This window comes from Eptesicus fuscus, chromosome 5, assembly GCF_027574615.1.
Source record: "Eptesicus fuscus isolate TK198812 chromosome 5, DD_ASM_mEF_20220401, whole genome shotgun sequence".
In the NCBI taxonomy this organism is placed as follows: Eukaryota; Metazoa; Chordata; class Mammalia; order Chiroptera; family Vespertilionidae; genus Eptesicus; species Eptesicus fuscus.
The window spans coordinates 43,223,753-43,237,446 of NC_072477.1; the positions used below are offsets into that span (position 1 = coordinate 43,223,753).

A 13,694-nucleotide genomic window follows, 5' to 3' on the forward strand; every position below is an offset into this window, starting at 1 on the left:
TTTTAATAAGTCTTCATTTCATTCATCTTGCTGAATTTACATTAACCAGTGTTATTATTATAGTTGGTATTGGATTCTTTAGGCAATCTATAATGATAAAAGCATAATATGCTAATTAGACTGGATGTCCTTCCGGACTACCTTCCAGACGAATCTGGGGCTGCGAGGGAAGCCCGGGTCCCGGGTGCCAGAGGGAAGCCGGTGCCGGCAGCCGGGGGAAGGAAGGCCTACTCTTGCACGAAATTTTGTGCATCGGGCCTCTAGTAAGAAAATAAACAAACAAAATAGAAACAAGATTCATAGATACAGAGAACAGACTGACAGCTGTCAGAGGGAAGGGGGTTTGGGGACTTAACCATCAAAGGTGAAGGGATGAAGCAAAGAAAAAAAAAAAAAAACCTCAGCGTACAGTATGGTGATTACCGGGGGAAAGGGAGTTGGGGGGGGGGGGGGTAGAAGAGGGTAAAGCAGGAATAAATGGTGGTGATGGAAGGAGACTTGACTTAGGGTGGTGAGCATACAATATAATATACACCTGAAACCTATATAATTTTATTAACCAGTGTCACCCCAATACATTCAATAAATTTTTTAAAAAAAGTTTACCTCTTAACCAGGTAAATGGTACAAGGGCTTTAATAAATTTCCATTTAAAATCCTGGCAGCAAAAAGAATTCTCATCAATTTTGGATTTATCAATAATATTATATTATCTCCACAATATATCCTACTTTTCCAATGTTATATAAAAGATTTTCCCCTTTCTTCTTTGTGTGGGTGTCTATTATTTTCTCTTCAAAGGGGATTTGTTAATACCTAACTATAGAATCTATATTTGTTATAATTATTTTTAACTGTAGTTTAATCTAGTTCTAGGGAAAAAATTGGTATAAGCATCATGTGTTTCTAGTTCCCATGGGCTAACAGAGTATGTGATATATAACAATGTATGAAAAGCTTTGCCTCTGGAGGGCCATGATTCATCTTAAAGCACCAGACACCATAGAAAGAACAAGGTGTTTGCAAAAGTTTTATTTTAAAGGATCAAAAATAAATATTGCACATACACACAAGAGAAAATCCACTGATATTTATGTTCTCCAATGTACACTTTCAATACATGGCACCTTCATCTTCTTTATTTAGAAAATAAACTGTTATTGGTCCATAACTGGTATGCACAGTCTCTGTGACTCTAGCAAATAACCAGGAGCCAAGTCCGTATAGTAAAGTCGGAATACCTAAAACACAAACGAATACGTTATTTCCCAATGTCAGTAGTTACTAATCATGCACCCATATATTTGTCATGATATAAGTTGCATAGCACTCTTTAGCAATGTCAAAAAATTATCAAATTATAAAAAATATGAGTAAGTATCGACTCTACCTAAGGGCTCAAGTTTCATCTGTTTGGGGAACATAACAATTGTGTGAGCCTAGAGATTTTTAAACCTAAAGACACAGCTGGTATAAATTTTAGTTCAAAGCACTTTACAAGCACGAATTCATTACCTCCAAGTAATTATGAAGTAATTCTATATTCTTTTCACAAATAAGCAAACATAGAATATTCATTAATTTAGTTGTAGATACTCCCGGATGAGCTTAAATCACTGGGTCAACTTTCTATACTTTAAGTTAGACAGTAACACTGATGGCTAAAGTAACTTTTTTGTACAATTTTAAAAAATCGGGTCAAATAAGCGGTCTTCAAAACTATGGCAAAACTTGACTCTAAGGAAGATTTTAAAATAACAGGCATGAGAAATAGTATTTTTATATTTGATTGAAAACAAGCTTTTTTTCAACCTGTTTAAAATAGACACATAGTAGACTCCAATGTGTTTCTTTCTTGGAATATTTCCATTTGATAAGGTTTTGCTGATATACTTGAGATTAACTGCCACTTGTGATACATAAAACTAAACATATACTACACTAAGATTTGGATATGTATATGAGACTATGTTGGACACAAACTTTCACAATTCCTATATTTTTTAAAGCGTTTATTTAAAATCGATGACCATTAACATATTAAAAAGATATGCAGAAAACCATAGGCACATGAATCAATAAAAAATATTGTATGCTCTACACAGAATAAAGTATTAATTTTATTGTTGCTGTGTAGGAATTGGACCAAAAATGACAATTTAAAGGGTTAGAGCTGCACATTTGGAAAATCATTTTCTTTCTCGTTAATAGAGAAATCAACACATGCTCAGGACTAATATTGCTTATTTTTTTTTCTTATTTTTCTGCAAGAGTGTATTTGCTGTGCTATGCTCTTTTTGAGTGTATAAGTGCACTGAATTACTTTGTGCTTATTCCCTGAAGCTGCATTCCAGTCACTGTAATGCCAAAGATTAATCAGGAGAAGCATCACTAGCTGGCAATGAGAAGCAGCAAAAATGCCCAATCAAGCGGGCACCTCTCTATTTTTAGGAATATACTGGGTCACAGCTTGTCACTCACTATCACAGGGTTCCCTGGAACTCCTATGAAATACTTTACAATATATTACCTTCTTTGTCTTGGTAATACACAAAAAAAAAATCTCTAAAAGGAGTGTCACAAAATAGCCATAAAAACTAGCAACATGAAGCTATTTACAAATTATTTAACCAAAAAGGGGGGGGGAAAGGCTAGTGGGACAAGGGGTGGGGTAGTGGACAAGAGAAGAAAAAGAACAAGAGAGGTAGAAAAAAGCAAAGAGTAGAGGGAGCAGGTGAAATAAAATATAAATTTAAAATACGGTATCACAATTCAAAATCTGAAAATCAATGGCGTGAGGAAGAAAAACAGGCTCTAGAGGCAATTATTAATTTTCTAAACATACTGAGAGTAAAATATATAACATATCCCTTTTAAACCAATTCTAAGGACATCAGGAATAGCTGGTGACACTGAAAATTTTGTTTGTTTTACAGTATTTACCACAGTTTTCAGTTAAATATTGACACTTAAAAAATCATACAAATAAATGGTTAATATTTTTTCAGCTAAAATGGAGGACTGATCAAAGATTACTAGTTTAATAATAACAATGTCTCTTATTAGGAAACAACTAAGAGCTATTAGCAGTAATATTGTTTGATCAGGGATGGAGTTGTGATATAGGAATCAGAAATTCTCTATTTTTTTCCTGCAGTCTATTTAATATAGTCAGGCTAATATACTATATAGGAAGAGTTGCCACTTATGCTGTATAATTTACACATCAAAAACATAATTTTCTTTATCTATAGCACATATGCTTTAAAGTCTGTAAGATTCCATGAACAATTAACAATTTTTCCAGCCTGTTTGAAACATATCAAAACATTAAAATGAACTGGAAAGTCAGTTCTTTGCATAATAATTCATTTTGAGTCAGCTAAACAGTAGGTAAACAAACCACTGTCAAATTAAGCACTTAAAAAAAATTAGAACTTCGTAGCAAGTCTCCGATTACCCATTCATTCCAATGGTAAGTTGCTTTTCTTAAATCTCAATCTACTTCCCAGCAGGATACCCAGACTGATAAACCATCAGTAAAATGTCAGCTTCCACTGAAGAAAAGGCAGAGGAGAAAGAGAACAAATGGGTAAGAGAGAAATCTCTATTACTTAAAAAATGGAAAAATAAATAACTCTGATAATTTCTAATTTGGAAGGGAAGAAGACAAATAAAATCCTGAGTATTTTTATCAATAAATGATGTACTTAATGATCCAGAGGGGCAATTGTAGATCACAGAGTAGGAAAGAATCCTATTATCTAATTCACATTCCCTAACCTTCAGACAAAATTACAAAATAAATGTTACCAAATTGGTGGATACATTATTTACAAAGTCCAAAAATAAATTCCCTTTATCAGTACAATCCAATTTGTATTAAAGTATGCATGAGTAGAAAGTTTCCTTTCTGTTTAACTTAAAACTCTTATTCCCATCTGAGCAGGATTTTTTGGATTTCTAAAAGACCATTCAATCACTCTTCAACCTTCTCTTCCACAAAAAAACACACAAAACTACAACTGTTCTTTCTTTCTTCAAAAGGTTTTACTTTTCCAAATGAGAATGTTCTAGGTATCCTACTTTTCTTTGAATTTCTTTCTACCTAAAAAACCAACAAAAAAACAAAAACAAAAAACAACCCTAACCACTGAGGTGTTCCTCAAGTGTTAGGTTTTAAAGCGTGAAAACTTAAAAGAAGGCATTCGGCTCCTGTTACACTTTTTCTCTAGTCATCATGCCAAACAATTGAACTATCTAAGTCACCTATCCCTTTCAACTTCCTATCAACCTCAGAATTAGTGGGCATGCTCTATAGTCCATCAGCCAAACAATAAGACATTTTTTAAAGGATTACACATTGCTAAATATTCTGCTCCTCACTGGACTGAACCCAGGATAATCCCAGGGGAGCAATGGCTCAAAAACCCCAGGACTGACATTTGTGAGTTATTATATGCAAAAACATACACACCATATTTAAATTTAATGAGCGATCAGACTACATAACACGAGTGCAGCTGCTGTAGCTTTCATTCTAGTTTAAAAAAACTGGTTGGGTAACATGGTTCAGCTCCCACGTCAAGATTTTGAATTACTAAAATGTGGACTAATTTAGTATCAGCTATTAATAGGTTCAAAACATCTTGAGGCCCATTTTTCACCCATCTATACAGGACACCTCATGCCAATGTTTATGCCTCTTCCGTCATCAGCCAAAAGAAAACAAACATCCAGCAAGAGTAAACACTCTCAGAATCAGAATATGCCCCTGAAAACCTACACATATGAAAGGGGCAGCCTTTTACATATCTTTTAGGCCTAGCATCTGAGCACACTAGTGTGACTGGTGAAAACCTTTGGTGCTTTTAGCAGAAGGAACTTGCTGGGATTTCATATGAACAAAACAAAGAAACTTTAAAGAAGTAGTTCGATTTTAAGAGTATGAACGCACGCATATATATGTCCGTGGGGACATAGCCTGCCATGCAATAAGACATTTTTTTTTTTTTAAACTTCAGAGCTAATTTCCAGTGGCTTACACTGCGGTAGGAAGTGAGGATGGAAAGCCACATCCCCAGGGTGATCCCCAGGCCTGTGGATATCGCCCACTTTCTGGGACGAGTCAGTAGCAACAGCTTAGCCCAGAGGAGCACTTACTGGGTGTGTGTGTGTGGGGGGGGGGGGGGGGTAGGTACCAAGCCCAGAGCCCAGGCCTGTGCGGGAGGCGTGGGTGTGCGGGACGCGGAGGCAGTGTCTGCGAAACCCAGCAGCGAGGGGCGAGCGTGGCGAGCCCGTGCGCCCCGGAGAGCCTGCAGGCGGCCGAAACAGGGCTCCTCCCGGGCCAACGTGGACTGGCCCTGGGCCGGGGTCTCGGCCTCCGAGCGAGGGGGGTTGTCAGCGTGCTTTGCAAACAGTGGGGCCCTCGTCGGTGGGACGGGCTTCCCCCGCCCGGGCCACTCACCGAGGTTGACGACCTTGAGCGCCGTGAAGAACCGGTCCTGCTGGGCCAGGTCCTGCCAGGGGGCCTTGGAGCAGTGATACTTGATGAAGGGGAAGCAGCCGGTGCGCAGGACGTGGTAGTTGGCGCCCTGCACCGGCCAGTTGAAGTGCGAGAGGCCGAACTGGTCGTTGCGGACGGCGCTGTAGGGCACGCAGAAGGAGGTCCAGTGCGGCAGGCGCCGCTGCAGCAGGTGCCGCGTCAGCACCTCCGAGGCGCGGGGCTTCGGGCGGGAGGCGGCGCCCGAGGCCCAGGGCCGGCTCAGCAGCAGCCGGAGCGCGGCCTCGTGGGCTCTCCGCAGGGCCTCCATGGCCGGCGCGCCGCGGCCCCCGCCCCGCAGACGCCGTGGGGCGCGCGCCGCTGGGGGCGGGGCGGCTGGAGCGCGCGCGCGGGTCCCCCGGGGCGAGCGGCGAGGACGCCGACGGGCGGCGCGCGAGCGCGCGAGACCCCCCCCCCCCGGGGCGGCGGCGCGCACGAGTGTCCCGCGGCCTCTGCGGAGAGAGCGGAGGGGACTGGGTGGGCCCGGTGACCGGCGCAGGGTGGGGAGGGTCAGCGGCGTGACTAAGGTGGTGAAATCGTCACTATGACCTCCTGCAGTCGCTAATAACGCCGGCGGAGGGGTTGGGAGGTGTTATCAGTTCGGGTAGGAACCTCCTTAGGGAGGGGCAGACCTCGCACCCATCTCCCAGGCCCGGGCTCCAGGGAGATCCTGAGGTTGGCGCTGTTGTCGAGGTAACACTGGGGAAGGTGTCCTCAGGGAAGTGAGTTAAAGCCTGTGATTAAGCCTCAACCTAGGAACCAGGAGGTCAGGGTTCAATTCCCGTCTGGGCATAAGCCACCTTTGGGCTCGATCCCCCCTGCAGGAGGCAGCCGATCAAGGGTTCTCTCTCCTCATTGATGTTTCTCCTCTCTCTCTTTCTCCCTTCCTCTCTGAAATTAAAAACAACAACAACAAAACAAACCGACGTTTAAGTCTTTGTGGTCATGTTCACTGTTTAAGTCCCAGATATTTCAAAATAAAAGGTTTATTTCTAAAAAACGTCCCAGGTCTCTCCGTGTGGTGGTGCCCAGATTTGTACCACCGTTGACCTCCCCTAAGAGCTTGGTGAGCGCCAGACCAGGAGTGTTTTACTTACAGACCTTTATAACCCTCAGTGACCCATTATCAAGATAGTATGTTAGGAAAATCTTAAACTTTGAAGCCTCTTGAGATAATGTACATACTAAGGAAGCATTTCCCCAAACTCATCTTGTTTGTAGACACTAGATTTAAATAAGATGATGTGTGTGGAAAGCACTGTGTATAAATGCAATAATTATGTGTAAGCAGCATATAATAATTACTATAGTTGTTGAAACTCAAGGAATGCAGGATAGTGTGGCTAGTTCTACAGTCTCCAGTTTTTTATTGATTTGTTCAACAAATAGTGATTGAGTACCCACTACCGTGTGCCAAATCTTGAAGGGCCTTGTAGTCATGCAAATAATTTGAATTTTACTTTTTAGGATTCCCTATTAGATAACAGTTTTTAAAAAATTTTGGGCGGAGGCATGATGTGGTTTGACTGGCACAGAAATGGCTGGAGGGAAGCTAAGATAGGAGTCAGGGAAGTTATTCAGTACTGTGGTTTTCAAATTAAATTTTCAAACAAAGCCTGTCACAGAACCTCAACCTATAAAGTAGATGAAAACTTGTGTTTTATTACTAAACATTTGAAAGTTCAAGATTTTAACATTAACTTTATAGGTAAATTTAAAAAAAAAAACAATAATGAAGTTGGTTTGTTGTTGTCTTGCGGGGTTTCTTTTTGTTTTGTTTTTAGCAAAAAGGGAATTAAGTGTAAGGAAATTGGGTGGCTAAAATAATAAATACAAAGTCTTCAGACCACGCTCAGAAAATGTATTTTTTGGCCCCAATGCCACTGGACCCTTGACCCTGCTGTTCTGTGCTCGAAACCTTTTTTTTTTTTTTAAGTTGGAGGTTATGGACAGTTGCAGTTATAGCTGCCTAGGGACAGTTTATTTCTTATGCCTCTGTTTTGGTTGTATACTATTAAGAAAATCCTGATCCAGAGAAGCAGATACAAATCTGAGTGGTTTTTAAATGATTCACCTTGAAATCTTGGGCATGGGCTTCAATTACAAAGATGGCAGGTGGAGAGGAATTCTGGGTCTACACTGAAATGACAACCTCAAATTAATGTGTGGGCAGTTTTGCAGTATGTTAAATTTTGGCAATACAAAAATCTATTTTAAAAAATGAAACGAATCAAATATGTGTGGAGCCTCTGAAGTATGTCTCAGAAACCCTAGGTTCTGTGGCATCTACTGTGAAAACCACTGATACGGAGAAGCAGAGACAGATATGTTTCACTGCATTTTCTCATGAAGGCTTAGGAAAAGGGCTTTGGAACTGAACGATTTCTGTTGCTAGATGCTCTCTTGGAAAAATCTCACCAATGATGATGATTTCCCTAATCCAAAGCTCTCTGACTATCTCTCTTTCTTTTCTAAGGTAGGAAATTCCTCCAAGCAGAGCTGATAGCTGGGGGACCACACCCAGGTAGTCAAGAGTGTTTGAACAAAATATTGCCCTAACCTGATGATTCTGAGCTGGAGAACATGACTTCTAGATATTTCTTTTGACTTTCATAATTGAGAGAACATACTTTCTCAAAAAACTCACACCTCAGATCAGATGCTTGATTTTCTTTTCAGTTCAAATTCTCGATGGCCATAAATAAAGGGGCTTAGAAGTTGGTATTCAAAAGCCTAAGTAAATGCTTAAAAAACATTGTGGCCAACAATTAAAAAATAAATATATGAATACTTAGTTTTCTACAGAGCATGGAGAAATAGCATATCCCTTAGAAAGCACCTTAAAAATATGAAGAGTGACTGTGCACAGCACTTAGCATGTACATGGCTATATCATGCTGCTCCGAGAAAGGATTTAGCCTTCTTGTTTTTGTTTTAAAGACACCTAGGACATTGTGGATGTTCAGAACATACTAAAAGTTAGTTTTACAAAATTGATAATATAGAATATATTAAAATTAAGACTTTTTGTTCATTAAAAGGCATTATTAAGAAAATGAAAAGGTAATCCACAGAGTGGGAGAAGTATTTGCAATACATAGATCTGACAAAGCATTTGGAATCTAGAACAAATCATTGAAAAAGACAATCCAATAAAAAGGACAAAATATTTGAATGGACTCTTCACAAAGGAGAACATCTGAAATCATCAATAAAGGTGAAAATGACTTAATTTCAATAATCACCCAAGAAATTAAAACCTCAATGCAATACCATTACACACTCATCAGAGTGGCTGAAGTAGAAAAGATAGAAAGTACTAAGTGTTGGTGAAGAAATGCAGCTATTATACACTGCTGGTAGCCACTTGGGAAAAATTGGGGGGAGTATATATTACAGCTGAATATATAGGCATACCTTGTTTTTTTGCTTTTGCTTTATTGCACTTTATAGATGTTGCGTTTTTACAAATTGAAGGCAACACCATCCATCAGCAAAAGGATTACTGAACCTGCAATGTCTCTGGGGTATGCCTGTATGCATTCCTTATGACCCAGCATACTATATCTATGTATACATTTGTATCAGTGTGCTCAGGCTGCCATCACAAAATACCACAGACTGGGTGGCTAAACAACAGAAATTTATTGCTCACTGTTCTGGAAACTGGAAAGTTTAAGATCTAAATGCCAGCCAATTGGGTTCTTGGTGAGCGTTCTCTTTTTGGCTTGCAGCTCCGTCTTACTGTATCCTCCCATGACACAGAGAGCTAGTTCTGGTGTCTTTCTCTTCTGTTAAGGGAGCCGGCCCTTATGACTTCATTTAACCTTTATGACTTCCTCATGGACCCTATCTCCAAATACAGTCACATTAGGTTTCAACATATGAATTTAGAAGGGACATATTCAGTCATAACAGTAACCAATAGAAATTGTGTGCATATGTTCTCTAAAAGACATATTGGAATATTCATAGCAACACTATTTATATTTTTAATATTTGACATAGAAATTACTCAAATACCTATCAAGAGTAGAGCAGATAGACAAATTGTGGTATATTCATATGATGGAATGCTATACAGCAACGAGAGGGAATGATCTAATCTAGAATCACACACAATGTGCATGAATCTCACAAACATAAGCATGAAAGAAGCCAGACATTAAAGTACCTACTATATGATTTCATTTATATAAAGTATAAAAACAGGCCACAACTCATTTATGCTGGTATAAGGCAGGATAGTGGCCATTCTTAGCAAGGTGGGCAAAGAGAGGGCTAGTGACTGGAAGGAGTATGAGGAGACTTCTGGGAGACTGGGATTATTCTCATTTTCTCTTTTATTTAATCTTTTATTTCTATAGCTTTTTAAAAATAATAGACTTTATTTTTAAGTATCATTTTAGACTCACAGCAAAATAAGAGGAAGATACAGAGATTTATCATCTATTCCTGCCCACACAGGAAAAGCCTCCCCCATTATCAACATCCCCCACCAGAGTAGTACATTTGTTATAAATAATGAACCTATACATTATTCTCTTTCTTGATATAGATTCTAGTTAAATGGGTATATTCAGTTAGTGGATTCTTTTATATATATATTGATTTCAGAGAGGGAAAGAAAGAAACATCAATGATGAGAGAGAATCACTGATCGGCTGCCTCCTGCACACCCCCCTACTGGGGACCGAGCCCACAACTCGGGCATGGGCCCTTGACCAGAATCAAACCCAGGACCCTTCAGTCCACAGGCTGACGCTCTATCCACGGAGCCAAACCAACTAGGGCAGTTAGTGGATTCTCTGAACACATGTGTGCACTTTTCTGAATGTATATTATACTTCAATAAAATGTTTGAAAAAAGACCTGGGGCAGTGGACAGGGGTGGGCTAGAAGGAGTCAAAGGGGGAAAAAAGGGGACATAAGTAATACTTTCAACAATAAAGATTTTTAAAAAATTAAACAACAACAATGAATTCTACTGGTAGCTATATATATTAACACATCTTATTTGTGTTTATGGGTAAGTATGTACAGCAAGCATGTCAAACTTGCAGCCCATGGGCCGCATGCCTCCTTTATTTGGCCTGTGTTAGCCTTTGCGTTTGATATGCTTGATGTACAGAGAACATATATAGTGGACATGACCCAAACATGACCTTGTACATATATAGAATATTTATTATCATGTTGTTTTTACAACCTTACTGAGATCCTGATTTATTCACATTTTTCTAATAATGTGATTTAAAAGAAAGTAGGGTAGATTTTAATTCACTGCTATTTTCAGAGGGAGAATTATAGGCAAGAACTGGGTGAATATGTCAACCTGTTGGTAAAAGAGAAAAGACTTATGAAAAAAAGGATAGAAATGTTTACACTTAGGACTTTACTTACAATTTCTAGTTTGAGGCTTAAGGACTTTTGGGTGAAGGAAAGAAGGACCATGGAGATGATTCATATTCCAGCATGCTTTGGAACTTAAAAACAAATCTGCCAAAAGAGCCACCCAAATCTGCTTAATGGCTCAGTGCCTTCTAAGCCAAGCTCAGCACCAGAGGAGGTGGTGGTGAGTTACCTCTACTGGATGAATGCTTATTAATTCTCCCTGCTCCCATCAGTGGCAAACACCAATTGCTGCTCCATTCCTGTAGCTTTGTGTCTGCCCTGGCAAGGACAGTATACATTGGTTTTATGCAAAGTTATCTTCACGGAAGTTCTGAGTGATGGCAGAAGTCATTAGGAAAGGAAGAAACTGCTGTATTCTTATCTAGATCTTCTTGAAGCTTTCTGTGGAACTGATTGATGTCCTGACAGCCCCCCAAGGAGTTGGCTGGCAGCTGGGACTGCTGTTACAAAGAGTGGCAAGAAGAATTACTCTGGTGAAACATTTTACTGTGAACATAGTGGGTACAGAATCTCATCCAAAAGCATCTGTCTAAACTACTCTCAAGTTTGCCCTGACTGGAATGTAAACTTCCTAAGGTCAGAAATTTATGTCTGTTCTGTTAACCTTTGTGATCCAGCATCTATGACAGTATTTGGCATATTCAATTATTATCATTGAATAATAATTTTTAAGAAGTGGGTCAAAGGGGGAGAAAAGGGGACATAAGTAATACTTTCAACAATAAAATTAATAATATCTATAATAATAAAAGTGTAATATGCTAATTAGACCAGACAGCTGAACAACCTTCTGGACATCATTCCGATGTCCTTCCAGATGAAGCCGCGGCGGTAGGGGTCAAGGCAGAGGAGGTTAGGGGTGATTAGTCAGGCAGGCGAGCAGTTAGGGGAGATCAGGCAGGCAGGTGAGCAGTTGGGACGATCAGGCAGGCAGGCAGAGTGGTTAGGGGTGATCAGGCAGGCAGGCAAGCAGTTAGGGGCATCAGGCAGGCAGGCAGGCAGAGTGGTTAGGGGCGATTAGGCAGGCAGGCAGGCGGCAGTTAGGGGCCAGCAGTCCTGGGTTGCGAGAGGGATGTCCGACTGCTGGTTTAGGCCTGATCAAGCAGTTGGACATCCCCCGAGGGGTCCCTGATTGCGAGAGTGTGCAGACCAGGCTGAGGGATCCCTCCATGCACGAATTTCGTGCACCAGGCCTCTAATTTATATATATAAAAGCCTAAGCGACCGAATGACCGAACGACTGGTCGCTGTGATGCACACTGACCACCAGGGCACAGATGCTCAACGCACAGGATCGGGCTCCCTCCTGTCTGGGTTGGACCTGTGGGGATCTGGCCGAAACTGGCTATCCAACATCCCCCCGAGGGTCCCGGATTGCGAGAGAGCACAGGCCAGGCCAAGGAACCACACTAGTACACGAATCTGTGCACCAGGCCTCTAGTAATAATCTGTGCACCAGGCCTCTAGTAATCCCTCTGTGTTTGAGGGATGTTGGGGAAAAAACTTACATATAGGGTCAGTGGTTTTAATTAAAATTCTAATTTTGGTAGTTGGAGAAGTTAAACTACAGAATAGGTAAGAAGCTTATCCAAAATCATATACAAGAATCAAAATTCTGGCCTCCTAGTTTTCAGTGAGCTTTTCATTCAGAAACATTTCTATTCCCTTCTTCTGTGGTGGATGCTAGCATCTGGTGGTAAGGTGACATTTGTGACTTTTTGAAACCAGATAACGATTTATGCTGGTGGATAACACAATCCATTTTATGGTCATGTTTCCAATATTACAGATCTTTACAATATGTAATCAATGGTTGGGGAAGCATTTGAAAACATGGTCAAGTAAATTCACCCTGTCACATAGGCCATAGTTATGGCCCCAGCTTCGTAAAGCAATTCATGAATAGCATGTGACATCTTGTAGCAAAAATCATATATTGATATCAAATTCCTAAGATATTTTGGCTTTATTGCTGGTCTTCAACCAACAGTGGCTCGTAGAGTGTTAGCTGTGAGTCTTTATGCCCCTCCCCAGTCTCACTGTCAAGTAGCTAATGATCTATAAACAAATAGGGAGATGCCCTAAGGGAGCTCTCCATTTAAAGGGACTTGGATCATTAAATAATAGAAATACTGAAGTCCACCCTGGTTTATGATCTGTCAGTTTAGGTTTTGAAGTGACTGGTATTTTCAGATGGGACAGGTTTTTAATTTACTGTACAATAACATTAAATTTTATCTGATTTTCCCCTTCAGGAGAAAACTTTCAAAAATGTTCATCCACATTTGCAGCTTCCATGCTATGAAATATCTTTGTGTGTGAACAGAAGACACATTTCAGTTTCTTAAGCTAAAAGCGGCCAGAGAGGACAATAAAATTAACATCATAATATCTACCAGTTCCTGAGAGTTTGCTTCTGCTAGATAGTTTATACCTATTATCTCATTTCAACAACGTCCCAAAGCAGGGTTTCATTTTCCTCATTTTCAAGCTGAGGAAAAAGAATGCCAGAGAGGTTAAAATAGCTCCCTGCAGCCAGGTGGTGGAGCTGGGATTTGAACCTAAACGGGAGGGACTAAAAACGTAGATGGAAATGTAACTGACACAATTGAACGTTCCTTAGATGTTGCACAATCAGTACGGGCACAGGAGCTAACATTTAAGTTCCAAAATATGGCCTCTCTAAGCCCAGAAGTCTGCCTGGCTCAAAGGAAATTTTGGGGTGACCTACATGATG

The 13,694-nt window shown here is 40.3% G+C and overlaps 1 protein-coding gene and 1 long non-coding RNA gene across 3 annotated transcripts; one reads left to right on the forward strand and one right to left on the reverse strand.

Moving 5' to 3' along the window:
* Window positions 1–1,017: 1,017 nt before the first annotated feature.
* On the reverse strand, window positions 1,018–5,901 carry C5H15orf61 (chromosome 5 C15orf61 homolog). Of its 2 annotated transcripts, none has more exons than XM_028141291.2 (2): window positions 5,468–5,889; window positions 1,018–1,241 (listed from the first exon to the last, which is right to left on the reverse strand). In XM_028141291.2, the coding sequence occupies exons 1-2, from the start codon at window positions 5,811–5,813 to the stop codon at window positions 1,114–1,116; spliced, it is 474 nt and encodes a 157-aa protein (XP_027997092.2). In that variant the 5' UTR covers window positions 5,814–5,889; the 3' UTR covers window positions 1,018–1,113. The 2 variants fall into 2 exon arrangements, with proteins under 2 accessions (XP_027997092.2, XP_054571488.1); XM_054715513.1 differs by lacking the exon at window positions 1,018–1,241 and adding an exon at window positions 3,476–3,557 and having other exon boundaries at window positions 5,468–5,901.
* A 225-nt stretch (window positions 5,902–6,126) lies between these two features.
* LOC129148988 (uncharacterized) lies at window positions 6,127–13,319 on the forward strand. Its single transcript, XR_008555971.1, has 3 exons — window positions 6,127–6,235; window positions 11,366–11,533; window positions 13,213–13,319. It is a non-coding gene; the product is annotated as an uncharacterized LOC129148988 (long non-coding RNA).
* The last annotated feature ends 375 nt before the right edge of the window (window positions 13,320–13,694 follow it).

Excerpts from the sequence above, each read along its gene's own strand:
- C5H15orf61 (XM_028141291.2), bottom strand. The coding sequence starts at position 5,813 with ATGGAGGCCCTGCGGAGAGCCCACGAGGCCGCGCTCCGGCTGCTGCTG. Across the intron at positions 1,242-5,467 it reads GCTCAAGGTCGTCAACCTCG|GTATTCCGACTTTACTATAC; the intron begins GTGAGTGGCCCG and ends TTTGTGTTTTAG.